Source organism: Dicentrarchus labrax, unplaced genomic scaffold (assembly GCF_905237075.1).
Source record: "Dicentrarchus labrax unplaced genomic scaffold, dlabrax2021, whole genome shotgun sequence".
Lineage (NCBI taxonomy): Eukaryota > Metazoa > Chordata > Actinopteri > Moronidae > Dicentrarchus > Dicentrarchus labrax.
Genome location: NW_026136724.1, coordinates 13,662,201 through 13,683,785, shown reverse-complemented (window position 1 = coordinate 13,683,785; position 21,585 = coordinate 13,662,201). Strand labels below are relative to the sequence as shown.

At 40.6% G+C, this 21,585-nt stretch overlaps 1 protein-coding gene across 7 annotated transcripts in view; it reads left to right on the top strand.

Annotated features, from left to right (window-relative positions):
- The window catches only part of chchd3a (coiled-coil-helix-coiled-coil-helix domain containing 3a), a 65,397-nt gene that overhangs the window by 34,102 nt on the left and 9,710 nt on the right, over positions 1-21,585 (top strand). For 5 of the 7 annotated variants that reach the window (XM_051391972.1, XM_051391971.1, XM_051391970.1 and 2 more), the window contains 3 exons: positions 3,306-3,320; positions 4,580-4,663; positions 14,635-14,705. In XM_051391972.1, coding sequence (XP_051247932.1) covers positions 3,306-3,320; positions 4,580-4,663; positions 14,635-14,705 — 170 coding nt within the window. The remainder of the gene's footprint in view (positions 1-3,305; positions 3,321-4,579; positions 4,664-14,634; positions 14,706-21,585) is intronic. The other 2 variants (XM_051391969.1, XM_051391966.1) reach the window with 1 other exon arrangement.

Here is a 21,585-nt window from a genome sequence, read left to right as displayed (position 1 = left end):
TGTAGGTACAGGCCAGAAAAGCATGGAACCATACTAGAATGACCTATTACAGCGTTTTCTGATATCGGCAGAATGATGTAATTTGTCCATGCCTTCTAAAAAAATCAGTTTTATAATGTGATTTATGGTGCATCAATGGGGTAAAGTTTGGTTAAGCACAAAAACAACTTGGTTAGGGTAAGGGAAACACCATGGTTTGTGTAGTAGTAGTAGTAGTAGTAGTAGTAGTAGTAGGAGAGCAGGAAACTATAATAATATGACGTAATTGTATTATCCCTGTAAATGATTATAACAGAGTCCCATACATAGCCTTACACAGTACATACTCACACATGCAATTGCCTTAAGCCTTCTGAATGCTGCAGGCAGGAGTTATTTTTATTTCAGTCCCTTGGAATGCTTTAAAAGAATAATGTGAACAGAGAGAACACTCTCACAAAAAGAAGCAGGTGTGAAAGAAAATAGAGTGTATGGGAGCAAATCAGTGAGAGAACAGGAGGTGGGTGGTGGGCCTGACGCAGCAAAATCCACCTGTTTTCATCCCTCTTCCATCCTTCTTCCATCCTGTTCTCCTCCCCTCCTCTCCTCCTCTTCTCTCCACCCTCACTCCCAGCTCAAACTGCGGCAGTCTGCTAATTAAAAAACATGGCTGTCCTTAATTATTCAGCGGCTGGCTAATTGATATTCACAGAGGCGTTCACCTCGCCTAAACGATCCGTTTAATCTGACCACCACGGTCTCACTCTCAACCGCCTGTCACCCTCAGCCATTGTGCTACTGTACTTAATAAGAGACCAGGGGGAGATGGATACAGGAGGGTAAATGGAAAAGTTAGCTGTTGATGTTAATGTGGTTTCCTGGGCTTCAAATAGCAGTGTGTTGACAGTGGGAGGGTGTTGTTGTGAGTGCTTGTGTTTTAACTATGCTTTTTCTTTTTCATGTCAAGGGTTGCTGCACAGGAAAATTAGACAGAGTGGGGCTGAATTAGAATTAGTGAATTAGCCAAAATGAATTGCATCATCCTCTGGACTTGCAAAGTTTTGAAATTGCTCATAAAAGATAAAAAAAAAACTCAGTTTCATCATGAGAGTGATTGACAGTCATTTTTCACTTCCACCAAGAAATCATTGTCTGGGAGAAAGTCTGGATTTCAAAGCTGGAAAGTTGTAAAAGCTTCAGGTGTCCCCTTTTCTCTTGTTTCTCCACTTTACTTCTTTCTGTACTTTGTGATCATTTTCTCTCTTTAACTTCTTTCTAAAGTCATAGAGACGCACTTGGCCCAGGCTCCATGTCCCATCTAACAGCCAGTTCCCCGTTCTTGACACCTCCAATGATAAATCACCTTTTATTGTCCTCCTCCTCTCTTTGTCTCTTATCTCTCTGTTCTTTCCACTCTCAAGTTCTTTTCCATTTTCTTGTCAAATTCTGCCCTTCTCTTCCTCTTCCTTCCCCCCACCCTTACCCTAGCTCTCCTCCTCCACCCGTGACCGCCTCTTCATTAGGGGAACAAAAGGTGTATGGGCAGTGGTGAAGTCTGTCCCATTGTTTGGCCTTTAGTATGATTAGATTATCTTTAAAGTCTGCTGAATGGGGTTAATCGGTCGGAAGTAATCCTGACATAGAGTGTGTGTGTGTGTGTGTGTGTGTGTGGGTGGGTGTGTGGGTGTGTGGGTGGGGGTGTGTGTGTGTGTGTGTGTGTGTGTGTGTGTGTGTGTGTGACGTCAAAGAGGAGGGCCAACCTGCTTGCATGGAAATTGAACACATGCATGGCTACATGTACGCACACGCATACGCATTGACACAAACAAAAGTGAGCAAAAATAAAAGAAAATCCCTAGATACACATTTCTGTCACAACCTCTCCTCTTTTAATGACCCCTTTAGTCTCGCCTTCAGCACGCATTTATCTCTCCACCCGCTCTCTGTGGGTACAGCTGCTCCGGCTGGTGTGTGGATGTGTGTATGTGCTGATGTGTGCGTTTCAGATCAGTGTCTGAGCCGTTGTTTGTGTCTCGGTGTCTGTGTGCATCTTTTGTCTTTCTCTGCAAAGCTAAAGTCTTTAGTCGCCACCTATCAGCGTAACATTGAATTTGGACACACTTGTGACAGTACACCACCCCCTGCCAATCCTCTCCTCTGTCTTTCCCTCCATCCCATCATCCCTCTTCGCTTCCTCTTAAATTGAGCTGTTGGTGGGAGACAGTTTTTTGGCACCTTGGTAATCCAGTCCCTAAAACTTTGCCAATCCATCATAGGAGCTCTGATTGCATGCTTTAAATCGATAACACATTTAGAGGTCGTAATAATGCTGCTTCTAGTGTACTTATACCTTTAAGGGTGTACTTCAGGGTACAATCACCCAGCACTATCTAGATTTAAGTTCAGCTTGATTCCATCGCGAAGTGCAGGCAGCTTTGGCAACACAATAGCACTTCAGACTTTTAAAGGGGAAACAATGGAGACAATGGTGCGGCCGCAACAATATGGCTGGTTAATGTTAGTGCTGAGGACAGCTGAGAAAGCGGCAACTTGGCTCCGGTGTTGCTTTACTGAGTGATGTCAGGAATGTCATAAAGTGTTGCTGTGGAGGTTTATTTCTCTACATCTGGATCTGGAGATGACATAACTTGTGCGTTTGCAGGTGTTCGCCTGTGTAAGTAGGTTTCTGTCTTGTGTGTAGTGGGTAAGCTCGGAGTATCCCCCTTGACTTTGAAACTTCCCCCACTCATTTCATGTGAGGACAGCCCCTCGGTGACACTCGTCGCTGCTCCTCATCACAATGCATAGAGCGCCCAGCTCTGCCTGCAGTGCATTGAGTAGCCAAACACAGATGGTTATCAGTGTAGTTGGGATTGGATGGGGTAATGCAATTTCTTTTTCTCCATACGTTGTATTTTCTTCAAACTCACCCTGTGTCTCCTTCAACATCCTATAGTGCTTAAAGCAAAGGCTTGCATGGCTGCTTTCCATAGTCCTCTGCAGTAAGGTGGTGTGTGTGTGTGTGTTTGACTTTGAGCTTCAATCTATGTAACTGTGCATGTGTGCATAATGGTATATTGTTATATACCATAAATGTGTTGTGTGTCTATGCACTGGTGTGTGTTTGAGTATGCCTGTGAGGGAGGAGATTGAGAGGATGAAGTGTGAGTGTTCAAGCAGAACAATGCGGTAGCCAGTCACCCCTGGCCTCTGAATACTAAACCTTTTCCAAACGTCACAAGAAGTCCGTAGATGAATCATTGCCTCTTTACACTCTTTTTCTTTTTCTCTATCTCTTGTTTTCTTTAAATGCTCCCCTTATTCAGGAGATAGGACAGAAGGTAAGTCCAGAGGTCTTTACCTACCTTCTCCTAGACTCTACAGTTCTCTCTCTCACTGTTTCTGCATGATAGAGTCAAGAATTTCTTTCCTCTTTCAGCTGCTTCGACATGTTACATTTTTCTTTCCACCAGGTATTTCAACTGCTCAAAGTTTTGATTATCCCTTTTAACAGCTTCTCTTTTGGCTCGTTTCTGAAGAGTTATTATCAGAAGGGAGCAGTAATACAAAATGCTAAAGTTCACTGTGGCTTTCAGTAACACAGTTCCCTGTCTTGTTTAAAGGTTTTTCACCTTTTCTTTTACAGACTTTTTATAGTATATTTTAGAATACTATGAATGTTTTTGGTTTGCTTGATGCAAGTCTGAATTCCACCAGTCTATATAGCATTATCATTCATACCACAGCTATTAATGTACCTATAGACTTTGTCAAGTAAATGCTGAGAAGTAATTACCAAAATACAAAATATGTGGTCCACAAAACTGTGTTCTGTCTGTAGAGAGGATTAAACTTCTATCACTATTAATAACATTTTAATTTCAATTTTGATTTGAGTCATGGCCCTCCGTCCCAGTGTGAAGGTCTGTTTTCTTCTGTCTGGGAGCTGATACATCCAGGTCTTATCTGTTCTGTATATCACCCAGAGAGTCAGCCGTACGTTTAGTGAAGGTCACAGTAGAGGGGAGGACAGTGGAGATTGGTATGCTGGGTAAATATATACGCCAGACCATGGTGCTCCTTCGCACTGAGAACTGATCTTATCCTCTTGGCCTGATAGTGGTTTGGGTGAAGATTGAACACAAGAGGACAAAGAAGCACATACAATACATGTCAAAGCATCACACATGTATTTTCTACACATTAAGCAAAATGTGCACTTGTTCCCTTACATGCAAAACTCGCCTAAACCTCTTGCGGTGGCAGGCACACATCATGAAACATTACATTAAAGAAATCATTCACAATGTGTTTCACAGTCTATATATGCCATTAAACAGAAACCCTGTGTCTGTGTTGTATTATAATGTGTCTCTTATTTATACACACTTGTCTGAGTTCTCATTATAGGCCTCTCTCATGTGTATGTGTGTATTTTGTAATCAGTTTGTTAAAATTGTCACTGCTCCACTGATCACATAAGTAATGGTTTTTCTTCTCTTCTGCGTGTGCATGTGTGTATGCTGCATATGGGTACGTGTGTGTGTGTGTGTGTGTGTGTGTGTGTGTGTGTGTGTGTTTGTTATTTGTGCGTGTTTAGGTGAAACAGCTGGAGGCAAGAGAAGCAGATCTAAAGAAGCAGGATGCTTTCTACAGAGAGCAGGTGGCACGGCTGGAGGAGAGGGTGAGAAACAGTTTGCACCAGACACCAACATGAAAAATGACCGTATATGGACATTACATTAATCGTTATAGGTAACCCAACCTGAGTCTCCGGTAATTACCATTTTCTTACTGGGAAAATATGTTGATGTCCGACATCCAAATTCTCTACCCAACTCACAAAACAAGGCTCTTCCAATTGCTCCAAGAAATAAAGTGATGATATTTCAATCATCTTACGATAGTGGTTTATTTTAATGGTAACGGTAAAGCTTTTATCACCCTTCAATTACCTAATTACTCAGCCAAAGTTGGAGAAACACACCTAATGGATTTTCTTTTAGTTTTTATTAGATTTTTCAGGTGGTATATCAGTAATTTGTCTCCTATGACAAGGTGGGGATCTTGTCGGTGGGAATGCAGATACCAACACTTTTTGCTTTTTAAAAAGCAGAAACCAACTCAGGACAGGATGCGGCAAGTGTACTGTGCCTTTTATATGTAGAGCTTTACATATGGCACATGTCTATTTAATGGGATTCTTATGGAAGTTGGTTAATTGCACACTGGGGTAGACTAACTTGACAAAACTGCTTTAGATGTTTTGTTTTTATGGGGACCAAGCAAATCACTGAGGGGAAAACAACAGTTTTGTGCTACAACATAACCACAAAAAGGAAATTAAAAAAAGACCTTAATAATGGAACAAAACCAAACCAAACCAAAGCATCAAACTAACAAGAGCATCCCAAGGTGAAGGATGCAGTATCCAAAGGTGAAGCAAAAAGTAACTTTCCATTTTATGCAGAAGACAAAGTAAAAACTAAATGCTGCATTATATAGTCACCAAGCAAGGGCATCGTTGTTATTTTCATGAACATACATCACACACTGCCTGCAACTCTAGTTTCTGCCTGGGGAAAAGTTTTCATATCATACCTCTATTAATGTATAATGCACTCATCAACAGCAGCAGTGCACACAGAGAAAAGCACACAGATTTGTACACACAATTTAGCCAGCATGCACAGTGGGCTTGGTCACCACTGGGCTCAGCCAAAGTACAGTCACATTTATTCTTTTTCTTCATCCCTCTGCCCCACTGCTTTTGTTATCATCCTTCAACTTAAACTCTGCATGCTTTCCCCAGTGTGGTGTTCAACGCTCCCTCTGTTGTTCTCCGACTCTCTGTAATTGCCTCTCTGCCGCTCTTTTGCTCTCTGGCTCTTTTTTTCTTAAATTCACTCTCCGTCCCTCCACCTGAAGGATAAAAGGTTACATCTCATTCATCTCAGTGTGTGTCCTCCTGTCCCTGAAAATGACACTACCTCGATGTTCCTTGTCAAACCAGCGTCCTATGGAGGGGGACAAGGGTCAGCTGCCATGCTTAACCCACTTCAATTGGCAGCTCCATGCTGGTCCCAGTGAGACATGCCTGCAAGGCAGGAAACCAGGGTCAAATGCCCTGTTAAAGTGTGTTTAAAGAGGATGCCTTCATGCTGCTCTCAAATCATAAGTGTATCTTAGCAAGGATAAAATGCCCTATGTAACGTGCTTAAAATGATGCCTTCATACTGGGAAGGAGGTTTCTCCCCTTTGGAGGGTGCAAGAAGTCAAATGCCCATAGTGCAGGCAAAATGGAAATTTCGCACCATTGTGAAACCAGATTTCATTGTGAACGATTCTTATTCTTATTCTTAGAACTCTTAGAAGTTTATATAAATTCACATGCATACAAGGATAGCAAAATATCACATACTCAGTGGGTAGATTGTTCTCAAAAGAACCTTAATGTCAAATAAGTTTTTCTTTATTTAAATGGCTGGTGTTTTCTTGGTGAAAACATGGTGTCTTACCCTGTGCATGCTTTTCCGTTTGTGTGCACACCTCATCGTTACAGAGATTGCTTTAAATATTCTGTTCTTTTTTGCTATCTGAAAGTTTGTTTTAGCTGATAAGTAATTCAAATTTGCAATAACCATGCTGGTTTATTGTTTTTAGTGTGGTTTAGTTGCAAATTTTCCTTCCTTCACTGTGTATACATTCTTTGACCCAACCTCTGAGTATTGAGTATTGAGTGGTAGTGGCCTTCTGTCAGTAATTGGAAGTGCATTGGTCTGTACAGTTTTGGTTGGGTAACAGAGGATCCCTGTTTGCTGACGTCAAGGAACAGTGTGAATTAATTTATTGATCATTTGCAAAGAAAACAACTTTTGTTACAGACTTTCATTGGCTTGGTAAAAAAAACCCTAAGGATTTTAAAATAATATGAGATGCAGGCATGTTCTCTGTTTGCACTTAAACCTCACAAATCCAGTCGTATAGCTGAGCTTCTGTCTTTCAATCGTGTTGCATTATTACATCTTTGGACAGTGTAGCTCTACTGCGTTGCCTTGTATAGGAGCAAATGTGAGCTCTGATGGTAGATGTGATGAGTCCCAACTAACGCAGGCATTATCGACTTCAGGCGCTAGCCATCCATCAGCCATGTTGGCCTCTGGTCAATATTCCCTAGATCAAAGTGTCAACAAATCACCTTCACACCACAGAAAGCGACAGAAGATTGAAAGACAGAGAGACAGGGATGGACTGAAAGGAATATTGTATTGAAGATGGAAACTAAAGGAAAAAGAGAGAAACCAGAGATTCAACATGAGATAAGACAAGATAGAAAAAGGACAGTTTGAGATTCTACCTGAGAAAGTATCACAAGATATTATGATAAAGTGACATTTGTGAGTGAGTGAGTGAGGATAAGAACAAGAAAAAGACAAAAGTGGAAGAAATAGAAGAGTGGTAAAAAGATAAAATGTCACTGAATGACAAAGAACAAGAGACACTGTAAAGAAAAGGTTGAAAGAGCACTACATCACGGAAAGGTAAAATAAAATGGAAGGCGAGTGTGAGAAATGGGGAATGTGAGACGAAGAAAGGGTCTGTGAAAATGAACAGTGGGCTCACTGCTTTATTTAATGATGAATTAAATGATAAATTCATCATATTTCACAAGCACTTTGTCTTCAAAATTTGCACACAAACACCACCATTTTCGATTTGAAAATGTTCTCAGGCTCAATGGCCTGCAGAGACGAAACACAACCGAAGTGGCAAGCATGTGTGCGTTTTGTGTGATGGTGTGTGATCCCGTGTATAACTGAGGATCAATGTGGGCATATTGCATGTTGTCTTACTGTGCAGCAAGCGGCTTGGGACTCCATAGGGGGTGCAGTTTGTTTGGACTGTGTTAAATAACGCTGATTTTTCTTGTTCTGGCCACAGTGCCCCATTTGGCACCCAGTCCATCATCTCTTCACTCCCAGTCCTCTTCACCCAGAGTACGCCCTGCAGTATACCAAACAAAATCATTTTTGGCATGCTCTGTTCCCGTGTACTCACTATAACTCCTGCTTGGTTCATGGTGTCCACTCTAGGTGAATAATACAAATAGATAATAGACAGTAAATGTGAGAATTTGTTGTTTTAAATCTATAGAAATTATATATCCTTGAGTTTGAGCGTGCATCTTATCTCCTCAATTATTGGAATATAATCAACAGATTAATCTATAATGAAAACCATTGGCTGCAGCCTTGTAATGCACGTTACTGCACCACACAACAAAATTTGTGAGTAGAGTAAGATGATTTGGTGTTGCAGGGTTTAGTGCACAGGATTTGTTTTGAGACATCACATGGCTGATTTAAATATTCATGAGAGTGATAGCGTGTCAAAAGAAACTCTGTATCAGCGCCCAATGCTGTGCCTCTTCCCGCTCGCTAACCCTTTATTTTGTCAGTGAGAATGCAGTAAATTTGATTTCACTGGGAGTATACTGCTAGCTTAATATTATCTCCCATCACGTTCCTCACCCTCCCTCCATCTGCCCTCCATTCCTCCCTTTACCTCAGGATTCCCCCAGCATCTTCACACACCAACAGAAAGAGGCACCAAAAGAGAGAGAGAGAGAGAGAGAGAGAGAGAGAGAGAGAGAATATAAGTCTGATATATATTACACGTCTGTTCCAATCCAACATGGCCATTCATCAGAGGGGCTTCCAGTGACAGGCCATCACCAGGCTCCCAGGCAGCTCAGCCTGCTGTTTCGGCTGTTGCCGCTCATTGGGGCCACAGCTACCAAATAGCCCCTGAAAACAATATCTATATATTTATTACATTTTCACTCAATACCTGCCCTGCTGTAAAACAATCTCATATTTAACAATCAACTTGCCCATGTTTTTTTTTTTCTCTTTTTTCTTTCTACAATGTCTCTTTCTAGCCCTCCCTCCCCAGCACATCTGTCTCTATATTTCTCCTTTTCAGCTTTTTTTTTCTTTTCTTTTTGGAGTGGTGTTTTGTTTTTTCTTCATACCTCAATTTCTTTTCTTTCTTTTTTTTTTTTTAGAAGACATTTTTCTTCTCTTTTTTCTATCTTTCTTTTCGCCTTGTATATCGATGAAATTGGATTTTTCTGCTCTCCCATGGAGGACAATCACTGCAGCAATTGCCATCTCATAGCAAAGTTCCACAGCGCTGTGAAAGGAAGAAATACAGGGGAAAGAGCATTAAAAAAACAGTAATAGCTTCTATCTCTCTATCTCTGTCGACGTTTCTGACTTGCTATCTTCATCTCTCCCTCAGTCTATCATTTCTCTATCCCTCTCCCTCTCAGCCTTTTGCCCTCTGTCTCGCTGTCTGTAGAATGGGGCTAAAATTTCAACTGCATTATGCTTGTGGTGTTAAAAATTTAAATTAAAACAGTTGTTTTTGGCTTATCTTGTTTCTGTTTTGTAGAAGAAAGTGGGTTTTTTTAACCATGAAGCAATCAATGTTGTCTTATCTAGCTCTGCTAGTTGTATAACTGGAGACAGTAATCCAAAGAGACATGACAGTGTGCTGCAGTGTTGAATTATTGTGTCTGAGACTGTTTGCTGTTATAGCTGCATGATGGGATTCACAGGGATTTAACTGGAAGTCTTTTCAAGGAATAGTGATTTCACAACAACAGAGTGGCACATTAGTTTATGTTTTATAAAAATCCTACAGCAGTAACACTCCACAGGCTAAAAGAATAATGCTGAGATACAACTTTTTAAATGTCAGCTTATGAGGCTCAGTTTTTCTTGAAACTAAGTCACAGAGACTAACTAACTGGTGGTATTTTATTGGACTGCATTATATTGAAAGGTGTAAAAATGAAAATAAGGGTGTAACACATTTTACTTAGTTATTAAGCTAGCTGTCTTGCATTGCCTAATTTGTTGAGATATATATATATATATATATATATATATAGATAGAAGAGAGAGAGAGAGAGAGAGAGAGAGAGAGAGAGAGAGAACATCTAGTGGTTTGCTAGAAAATTGATTTAAAGAACTAAAAACTTTAAATTGCTCATATAAATGTAAGGAATAGTTGCGAAATATGCTGTTATGCTTTCTTGCCGAGAGCTAGAGGAGAAGATTGATACCACTCTCGTGTCTATATCATAAATATGAAGCTGAAGAAGCCAGCAGCGGGTTAGCCTAGCTTAGCACAAAGCGGGAAACTAGCTAGGTCTGTGAGAATGCCAGGCAGCCGGCAGGGATTCCAGGAAGTGACTGAGCCTGGTCCGGCACATAGCTCCCATAAAACTACAGTATGCCATTTTTACATTTTGTTTTTTGCTTCAAATTTGACTGCTGGACATTTGTGTTTATTCTCCCCAAACAGCCAGTTTACCGACCGCACAGACTTTAGCTGTAAACTAACTAGCATTTGACACATCAACGTGTGTTAGAGTGTGTCTGTGTGAGTTTGTGCCTCTGACTGATCTCAGAACTCATCAGAAACTATTTTCCTCCAGTCTTTCTATGTTCACAAAGTAGAATTATAAAGCCCCGGGATACGTGCAGATGTTTTGCTCAAATGGAAACAGTTTCAACTGAGTCTATGTGTCAAGTCGTACTGCTCTGGGCAAATTCGTGCCTGATCACATTTTTCTGTTTACTTTGTATGCTAGCTCCACCTCTAAAATTGGCCTTGCGTTCTGTCTGAACACATGGTGATAGGTGCTGGTAGGCAGATTTAATTACTTTAGCCTCAAAGTAGGTCCTTTAAGGAGTTTTAACATGTTGATGGCAAAAATGGACAGTTCTGGTTTTCATATCTGCGCACCTCCCCCCCAGGATGTTGTCTTGCCCCTTAAGGCAAATTTTTGTCAATGCTTAGTCAGTTCTGTGTGTGCAAGATAGGCTCAATCTCAATAACAGTTTGTCAGCCTCTTTGCTCCCCTTATGAGCGAGTTGCAGTGAGTCACACAGCAGAAGTCTCATTTTCTCTAGCTCTGCAGAACCGTAATGTTGGCCATGGTGGGGTTTCTCCCCATTTCGGCCCTCCTGCTCAGCAGCAGATAAGAGAAAGAAGCCATCAGGACAGGGAGTTATTTGTTTTATTCATTAAAAATTGGAGGCTTTTTTCTCTAAATTGAGCTGGAACCTGCGTTGGGGTGCAGCTTCTATCTTCTCCATATCGCTGCAGTGCATTAGCAGTAATGACTTAATTTGTCTATGACACCCCCCACCAGCATATTGATGGCTCCAGATGAGCTAAAAACCTAGTGGAAAGCAAATAGAGTGAATGGAAAATAAACACTGGTTTAGAGGTAGATACTTGCACATGAGGCATACACAATACGAGGTTCTTGTAGCTACACACTTCTGTTCATCCATTGACACTGGATGATTTGGTTGACAGCAATCAAAACAAGGTTGTTTTTTCGAAGCTGGAAAAAAATTTTTTTTTTTCAGTCCAGGGAGGAATGTTTTCAACCAAACCAAGCATAGGCTCTCATCTCTGGGCTAACAAAAGGTCAGGGCTACTCTTTAAATCAGTTGGACCAACAGCTGGAAATCACAATTTGAGACCACTCAGTAATCACACAAATTACACTCTTCTCTGCCTGGTGGCGAGCGATTGAGTGACTGTTTATATCCAGCCACCAGGGTATGTGTAGACACGTTTTGCAGCATGTCCACAAATGTACTAGTGTGTTAGTACCTTTTGTGTGTAGTTGTTGGCGTGAATGCAGGTGCATTGTTTGTGTGTGTGTGTGTGTGTGTGTGAGAGTGTGTGAGTGTGTGTGAGTGAGTGTGTGTGTGTGCGTGTGTGTATTGTAAGTGGTCTGCAATCATTGTCACACATGGCCTTTTGTCCTCCCTGGTGGATTATTGCACTGATTAGTGCCAGCTCTGCCATTTAGCCAGGTATTATTACCTTATACTTAGTATTCTAGACAGAGACCCAAATCCAGTTCTTTCTGACTTTCTTTTTCTCTTCCAATGCCTCAATCTCGGCACCCAGGAGAAGTCTTATTTTCGCCTCTTTAGCAGCCCCAAAAATCTCTTTTTAGTCTTTTTATCTGTGAATAAGCTTCTCTTTTAAATCCTTTTCCTTAGCTCTTGACAGTTTCTTTGTCTACACTGAAAACCACTTGATTCAAGGCCAAGAGGGCACAGATATAGAATGAGCTTACAAGTTAACTCTTAAACTTTGGGCATACTTGTTTATAGTGTTTTACATACAAACTGATGTCTGCCTGAGGGACAACTGCAGTCAATTGTTAGAGAGTATTCAGACCCATTAATTATTTTCCACATTTTGTTCTTTTATACATTCCATGCAGGACCTTTTATATTTTCTCTTGTGTTTTTCAGTCTCTTACAATTTTTTACTAACATTTGAAATTATTGAAAATAACAGTCTCATACCCTCTTATATATTGTGGACAGGTAAGTAGGGTTTCTTGGAGATCATGACTTAATTACTCATGGGATATGGGACTCCACATAGACATAAATCATGTGTCAACTTAAGACATCTCATGAATAATCAAAAGGAAACAAAATGTATCTGAAAAACCTGAATTGTCAGAGCAAAGAGTGTAAATAAAATATGAATTAAATGTAAAATATATGTAAATGGGTGATTTGTTTCAGTTCAGTACACACATATATATATATATATATATATATATATATATATATATGTAAAGTATATAAATGCTATATACTGCATATGCTATATACTTGGTCTCCAACCTTTTTCAGATGGAGGACAACCTAAAAGGAGAAAATTGTCAGGAGGGATACTCTGTATACGAACGCCATGTTAAATTGATGCTTTCAATAGAATAACATAGCGGGAATGGAACTTATTTTTTTTTCTCTGGTTGTTGTATTAACACTGAAGGATCTTATGAGAAATCTTAATCAGTAATGTTTTTTGAATGCTTTGACACAATGGAACCCAAGTACACTCCCTTGGAAGTGTTATGCATGAAGGTTGAGAACATGCTCAGTGGGCCCCCCATAGGCTACTCGTGGCCTACGTTGGAAATCCCTGCTCTAGTGTATATATCGTGTACATAATCGTGTTTTCATGGTGAGCAGTCTGCATATTGATGTAAAAAAAAAACTTTTTTAAAATGACGTCTGTGAAAAAGTGGAGGACTCTGAATCTATTGCAAACTGTCAGAGTCCAGAGTCCATTCAAATGAAGAGGACTCAAATCTGTATCAGACCTTTTGTCAGTGTTGTCATGTCTCATCTTCTTTTAGCTCTACAACACATGACTATTGATCTTTTCAGCAGCGCAGTTCATTCCCATTGATCTTTTCTGAACTATGATGAATGTCTTTCCCGCAAGGAGGTTATGTTAGGGCAGATGGGACCAAGAGGCTTACATTTGTCACTTTTCTAATGTATCCAGTGTAATTCATGCATGACGATTGAAACATTTGGTTTCCAGTGAATTCTTTTGAAGTCTAAGGTTATTGTCAGGCCTTTGCTAAGACATGTAATTGTTGTTCTTTTAACAATGCACAGATTGTATAAAAGTATGTTTTTTAAAAATTTAAAAACTTCTCCAGAACCACCTGACAAGACCAACTTGCTTTGCACTAAATTAAAGCTTTTTTTTTTTTGTAGATTTTTTTGTGGTTCTTGTGAAGGTCTGCTTATGATTTTGGATAATTACATTCTGAATCTTTAGCTGAGCACTTCATCATGCAGTACTGATTGGCACAAAATCTCTGACCTGTCTAATTCGGAAGAAAAGTTCATGCTTGTGTGAACTATGCTTTTTTAATGAAAATATGTGTTTAAGTATGACTGTCATTAAAGTTCACAGGAAGACATTGGCATTGGTAGACATTGCCTAATTTTGCCTCTAGATCAAACCTTAGTCAAGCCATCCATCACACTTTACAACCTCTCACCATTTGATCATAAATGTGCAGAAAAGCCGCTAAGGGCTGACAAAACAGATCTTCCTCAAGTAGTATAAATGGTGTAGGAGCTAGGTTATATGGCCGTGTTTGAGTAGGTAATTCAGGTTGAGGGGTTCTGCTATGGGTTCATTTGCTATGGGTCACCAGGGGATTATGACCAGTGGTCTGTGCAATGTTGACTAGCGACCCTCTGACCCTATAGGATTGCTGCCTGTTATTACAGCAGTTGTTTGTGAGAGGATAAACACAGCCACATAAACACACAAATATCTGTAATTCCCACACTCACACAGAGAGGCAAACGTACATGGTGCACAACCACACAGAAACAAGACAAAATAGAAAAAATGCTGATATTTTTCATCGCTGCAGACTTCATACCTACAAACATAATCCCCACTTACAAACCATATACATTACAGATCACAAAGTTAGCTTCCGTGTTGTGGACAATAAGCCCAAATGGCAATAGACCTGTGCCCTTAATATCCCTCTCCATTAAGTTTTAATGGAGTTAGAGTGGTGGTCGATGAAGCATGGCTGTATAGGCTCAGCTGCACTGTACTGGACTATACCAGATCTTAACTGTTTGCTGAAATGTGGCCTTTTGCCTAAATAGCTTCAACCAAAAAGATGTGAATATATTGGATGGTCTTTTTTTATATAAGAAACACATTTTCATGCATTTGTCTCACTCACTGGCTTTTCTCTATGTCCCTCTGCAGAGCGCCCAGTTCTACAAGGTCACCACAGAGAACTACCATAAAGCTGCCGACCAAGTGAATGCCAAGTTCAAGTAAGTTAAGACGAAGTCGATCCAAAGTAGATCGAAAACTTTTAATCACATACCAGGAGTTGTACCTATTCTTTAGTAATAGCTCAGAAAATAAAACTTTCAATGTTGCTTTCTTGTTTCTTTTAAATTACTTTTTCATAAAAACACTTTTCTGGTAGAAATGGTTTTTTATAGCAAGTATTTATTTGATGACCTTCATGTGTATTTTCTAAAATTATGCATTCATTGAACATTTGAAATCCATGTGGACCAGTGAACATGCTATTGAATTATGCTAGCCACATTCTAACCTACATCTTTCAATCAGAACTGCATTAGCCCATCCCATTAGCTGATGTTGACGATGTGGTTCACTGATAAGCCTGATCGAATGTTAATGATAGCTGACAGGGCTTTTCTTGTGCCCTGTTACATTTTTCACTGTTGAAAGAGCTTAATTTAGTCTGTAAAATCTCATCTTCAACCAGACCTTGGACAAACGGGATTATGAAATAATTTGGAACAGTTTTATAACATGGTTAGTGTTTCAAGATAACCTCTGTGCTGCAGAAAAGAAGACTACATTGGCTTTCAAAAAGTTTTGCCCTCTTGTAGATTGCGAACTACTTACCACTAGTCTTGTACTCCAAGAAATATTAAATATTTTTAGCATCTACTTTTATCTAAAGTGCATTACAGTACCAGAAGTGCATATGTGGTCCTCACTCTGATAGTGCTATGCTCTAAACACATGTTACAGCCACACCTTGCAGTGAAAAGAACAATTACTTCATTGAAGCTATTAACAGGGAAGGTAATATTAAGCATCCAAGCAGTTACGGATGAAGCACATACCCAACACATATATGTAATTCAAGAAGATGCAGAATGCCCCCCCATCCGTGTTCCATCTGTCTTCTTAATAAGAGGCCATTAGGCTCCATAGTAATGTAAGGAAAGTGGATGAGGAGCCTGCAGGAGGTGGGGCAAGAATGGGCCCTGGCTCTGAGCTCTCCTCCAGGGAGGCTAGGCTAATTGTGTTAGCTTGTCATTAGCCAGCGCTAACACTGGGATCATTGTCTCCCTCAGAAATGCTGGAAACTGATTAGCCTAGCCCACTGGGGGTTTAGCGCTAGACTCATGGAAGCCGGAGTTGAGACTTCCCAAATCACATTAAAGAAAAAAAATCCTCTGGAATAACATTAGTGCCAAATGACAGCGCTAACTGCAAACGTAGGGCTAACGTGCGGGTAGTCATGTGACATAGGCTTTTGAATGAAGAGCAATGATTGGCTGATTGGATTATAGGAGGTGCATTAGAAGGGTTATGACTGGGTTGCAATTGTGGAAAGGTAGAGGATGAGAGAATCTGTGTGTGTGTGTGTGTGTGTGCTAATGAAATGGCGGGAAGGTCTGGTGTTACAAGACAGGGGCAGGGATGCATTGAGGAAATCAGAGCAGAGGGTTAATTGGATTTAACAGGGCGTGTTTGGCCCTTCCTTGTTTGTTTGTGTGAGTTCATGCGTGATGGTGTATGTTTGTATGCACTCATATGTTTGAACATCTTTTGTGAACATAACGTGTGTACCTTTCCTTTAAAGCTCTCTCTCGCTCTCTCCCTCTCTCTCTCGCTCTCTCCCTCTCTCTCTTATGACAGAGACCCCACAGAGATAAGATGCTATCTGTGGCCTCTGTTGAATAATAAAAGGAAATATTTTTTGTCTCACCCAGGCTTTTGATTTCCTCAAAGTTGAAAATGTCCCCCAGAGATAAAGGAAAAAAGAAAAGCCAGGGTCTTATCCATACTTGATAGAATTAACATTTGATATGTTAATGTAAGGGTTTGTTATAAAGTGTGGGAGATGACATCTTTCTTATTAGAATATCTTCATTTCCCCACTCTAGCTCATGTCAGTGCTACTGTAAAGAGAGTGATAGTACTCCAGGGATTGATTAGTGTTATGGCTGATATTAGGCTACGGTTCATTATAGTGAAGAAGGAAGATGTGTGGGACCAGAGCAGACTGCCTGTCATGGGTTATAACATCCATATATGTGCTTTTGGAAGTTTTAATTAGGACTGTTGGTTGGTTTGAGTTTACAGTACCATGTGCCATTACTTTGTGAGATTCAGTTGAGGACAAGATGGAAAAATCAGGTCTCCTGAGCGGATGGGATTTGGGAGGAATAGTATGTGTCATGGCTTTATACAGCACCTGTTCTTATTCAGGTTCTTTGGGTTGATGCTCAGTAATAGTCAACATGGGAAATCATGTTTCTGATTTGAAATGTGAGTAAAAGAGCTTAGATCGGGACGGGATATTTTTGGTAGCAAAAAACGATTCAGCTGAACTACACTGAGATAAAAAAGTCACTCCTGTGTCTTCCTCTTGAATGTGTCTCTCTTCCACCAGTGATACTCTTGCCCTTTTGGGTGAATTTAGTTTAATTGGTATGAGATATACGCAAGTTAACCATGTAATTTAGAAATAGGTGGTACAAATAGGCTTCAGCCAGTAGCCTGTGTGCATACGTTCATTGCAGTGGTACAACTTGGTCATTTTTCTTAGCGTTATAGAAAGAAATAAATTAAAGTATGAGAGGTAGGTACTCCAGGGAGGAGGGAAGAGTGTGTGTGTGTGTGTGTGTGTGTGTGTGTGTGTGTGTGTGTGTGTGTGTGTGTGTGTGTGTGTGTGTGTGTGTGTGTGTGTGTGTGTGTGTAGTTGTGCAGTACAGCTGTTCCTGCCGTTCTCCTGCAGTATTCCCGCCAGAGAATGATGGAGCTCTCCGAACCGGAACGCTACTGCATCACTGTGACCTCATTACATCCACAACACACAAAAATACACACATACATATGAAGAGACATACACACATCTTAATTTTAGCAATGATTTTCTACATAAAGCCAGAACCATACCAATACAGTAAAAAAGAAAAACTCGATTTCCCTTTCATCTTTTTCCATTTTTGAAAAATGTCTACTTTCCCCCCCACAAATTTAGGGATACATGAACAATATTGTCTGGAGTGAGTATGAACAAATACTGCTAAACTGTAAAAAAAAATAAATAAATAAATAAAAGTCTTGAATTGTTGCAATGAATCATAAACTGTTCTCAAAGATATAGAGAAAGACATTTGATGCACATTTCTTCCACATATACGTAAATATACACAGCATGTAACAGATAATGTAATAAGACAGTATGTTAGATACACACGCATACATGTAGCACCAAAGCTTTTACTCACTTTCCCTGTGACACTGACTGTAGATAAGAGTCGCCTGTGGAAAGGAGGCTATCTCTGCCTGTGCCTGATTTATATCCTGCCACCTTCACCACTAGTTGTTTATCCAAGTCTGATGCATTATCACACTGTCCAGCACTGAATGTGTGACCTTTACTGCACGACATGTATGTAAGACTGCACATGTGTGCGTGCTTTTGTCTGTGACGATGAATGAATTTGAGTGTGATATACGCATGTGTACGTGGATATCTGTTTTAGAATATGTGTGCGTGCCTTGACCGGCTGCAGTGACCCAACGGGGCTTTAGTTTGAAATGCAAGCTGACAGGCATGGAGAGAAATGATAGATGTGAGATTATGCGAAAAGATGGAATGGGGAATGAAAGAACGGTGGCGTGGTCCTAAGCCCTCCTGTCAGTGCTAACCTTTGGTGGGGCTTTGGGCTTCTTTGTTGAAGCTGGTCACTGTCACTGTTTGCCCAGGGTCCCTGCAGAATTGAGATGGGACAGGGACATCTTATAATGTCGAATGGGTCGGTCTGACAAGGCTGTGTAATACTGAAGGATTGAGACCATCATCTCTTATGTCTCCATCCCCCTTCTCAGGTCTCAAAAACTTGGGTTCCTCTAAGCTTTGAGCCTTGATGGTGAGATTTGTGATAAGATCAGGAAAGGCAAGATGTTTTTTCACACTTTTGTGTTCGCGTCTGAGAGTGCATTTGTGTGTCTAAGCCGTGCATTTTCCGTTTCTCCCCCATACAGTCGGCCATAGAGAATAAAATCTCATTTTAGTCTGTCACTTCACTGTCAGTCCTTTCCTCCCTCAGGCTACACACTCACTCCCTTTGTCTGTTGTTTATTTTTTTAGCTCTTTTGAATAAATCTTTTTTTAATTTAATCCAGTTGACAATAACAGCAGCCGCAGTCTTCGCCTTGTCTCTCTGTGCGCACACTCACGCACACACACGCAAAGGTGGAATGAGGAGGCGTGGAGCAAAACTTGTTGAATGTAAATGGCTTGTTGTTTTTCTTCATAACACTGGTGTGCTGTACTGCCTCGGTCAAGAGACCACACCTGACAGTCTGTCTTCTCCACACCATGTGGGAGAATTGGAGCCCACTCATCCCTCTTTCAGCCCCTTATAAACATAAACAATTTGCAGTAAACAACTTAAAAAACTCCTCATCTGCTTTATTTATTTATCTATATTAATACATTGCGCAATAATACCAGCAAACTAATTACTAAATAAGTTGCTGCTTGTTAAGTTATCACTACAGCATTTTTATGGAAATATGTCGTCAAATGAGTTGTGATGCTTTGGTTTACAATAAACAAAGACTGTAGTCAACTTTATTGCCAGTAGTGTCACTTAAATTTCAGACCACATTTCCCTTATCTTTTGTTGCAAACCATTGCTTCTTGTCACGAAGGTTGTGGAGGAAAAAAATCTGAAGAATCCTGTTCAACCCTAATGAAATCCAACACATAGCCCTGCACCGAAGCATTGCAGGACAACTGTGTTGTGTATGTTTCTTTTATCTTTCACATTACTGAAGAGGATAAATATCCTGGAGAAAATCCAGCGGAGGTTCATGCAAAAACCACCCTGCTGCTACAAACTGTAAATAAGGTGCAGGGGCAGGTAGAGGCTTTCCATTTTTCTTGGCAGTGCTCCTGTTTGTTTAACGGAATAATACCAATGTCCCGAAATTAATGAAGTAATGATTTATTGAGGTTCAATTGAGCCAAGCAGCACTTCTAATTACTAAAAATGACAGGAATTAATTTAGCAGGTAAGTTATTGCAAAGTATTTCAGTTGTAGTCACAGAGGCGAGGCAGGACAGACTGAGCAGCGCTTTGACCCCCTCTGTCAGGTGAGGGCGACCCACAATTCTGTAGCTAGGCAACCAGGGCACAGGGACAAGATGGTGGTCAGCTGAGGAGACAGAAGTCAATAACTGCTTTAAAAGCTCTTCTTTCGGTCTTAAGAGCTTCGCTGTGCTGGCTGTAAAAAGCACACACAATTTGAGAGACCTGCGTGGGAGCACACACGGAGACATGCGCATACACACCTTTTAGTGGCTGATTTAGTGACTTTGCTGCATTGGAAATGGCTGGGAAACCCACTCACAGCTTTTATTGCTTCTCTGTATTTTTTTTAGATTTTTTTATATAGTGAATAACACCAGCGACATGAGTGATGGAACAGAGAAAAACTGACATGGAGCGTTTCTTGGATATTCAGAAAAGTATAAAACGTTTTTACCAATCACAAAGCACTGCTACTCCTTGCCGTTTTGGGTGAACCTTGTGCTTTCAAGGTGTCTATCACAAATGAGGATCCCTGAATCAGTGAACATCTTTCCACTTGTAATAGTGTGTATAAAGAGGGGCCAGAAAGGACACAATCCCTTTCTCTTTCCTCTCCCTTATCCATCCTTCTTTGTCTCCCTCACTGCTCACTTAGGAACAGTGTTTTCTGTCTTAATTTAAATCTCTCTCACTCACTCGCTCTTTGTTATCGTCTGCTCACTCACTCAAACCGCTCTCTCTCTCCATTCTTTGGTAGTTTTTTATCCCACACTCTTGATTATCTTCTCTCTCTCTCTCTCTCTCTCATATATTCAATCTCTTATCCATGCTGATGGATTTCACTGCAGGGGGTCACTCAGGTCTGCTTTTAAAAAGCAGCGTGAGCGAAATGTGTGTCATTTTTCTCCTTAACTGGATCATTTGTATTTATTTACCCCCCTCAGTACTGACGCCTGCCTTAACTAGAGAGAACATGAGGGCTTTTTAAGGGTAAACCAGCACCCACCCCTTAACCCTATTAACCCCTAAGTGGACCCAAATGATGATAAATAGACAATGTGGTGATTGGGAACTCAATCTGGTGGCAGGCGAGGGTAATCCATACTGTCGATGGAGCTACAGTAGTCTGTGTGTTTTTCACGTGTGTGTGGGGCGAAAGGACAAGTTAGAGATTAGAGGGCAAAAATACTGGCAACGTGTGAAATCTAACCAAATCAGACCATAAAATGGCATCTGCCTGTTCTTGGTCAAGGGCTTTTTAATCATAATCATGGACTTTGTCCATTACAAAGTCATGTGACGGCACACTAAATGGCTTCCTCTAGCATAGGGTTGCTTGTCAAAAAGGATACTTTAACATGCAGAACATTCCTTATGTTTGTGTTTTTAGCTGCCATTATATATTTATTATTGCTCATCCACTGCTCTTTATGTTATTATGCTGGCTGGACGGAGCCAGTTCGTGTCCCCTTGGCCGCCTGTATCTGTGTGTCTTTGCCTTTGTTCAGAGTTATAATGTATCTCAAATTATGACAGATGGACGTACATGTTTCCAGATGCATCACTTTGTTCAACTATTGAAGCATGTTGTATCTTTAACAGAGATCTATGAATGCCATTTTAGTGCACAGCTCTACATTGTTACAGCAGACGGTAGTCATGGTCAATATATGTTGGTTTGAAAAATGAACTGATGCTGATCCTTAGCTCAGACTATTGGCATAACACATGCATACTGTATGAAAATCCCAACATCGATCTCAATACGTCCCCCAGCTCGCCGTCAATATGTTCTTTGAAGAATGTAGCTGTAACCATAAACCTATTCGAA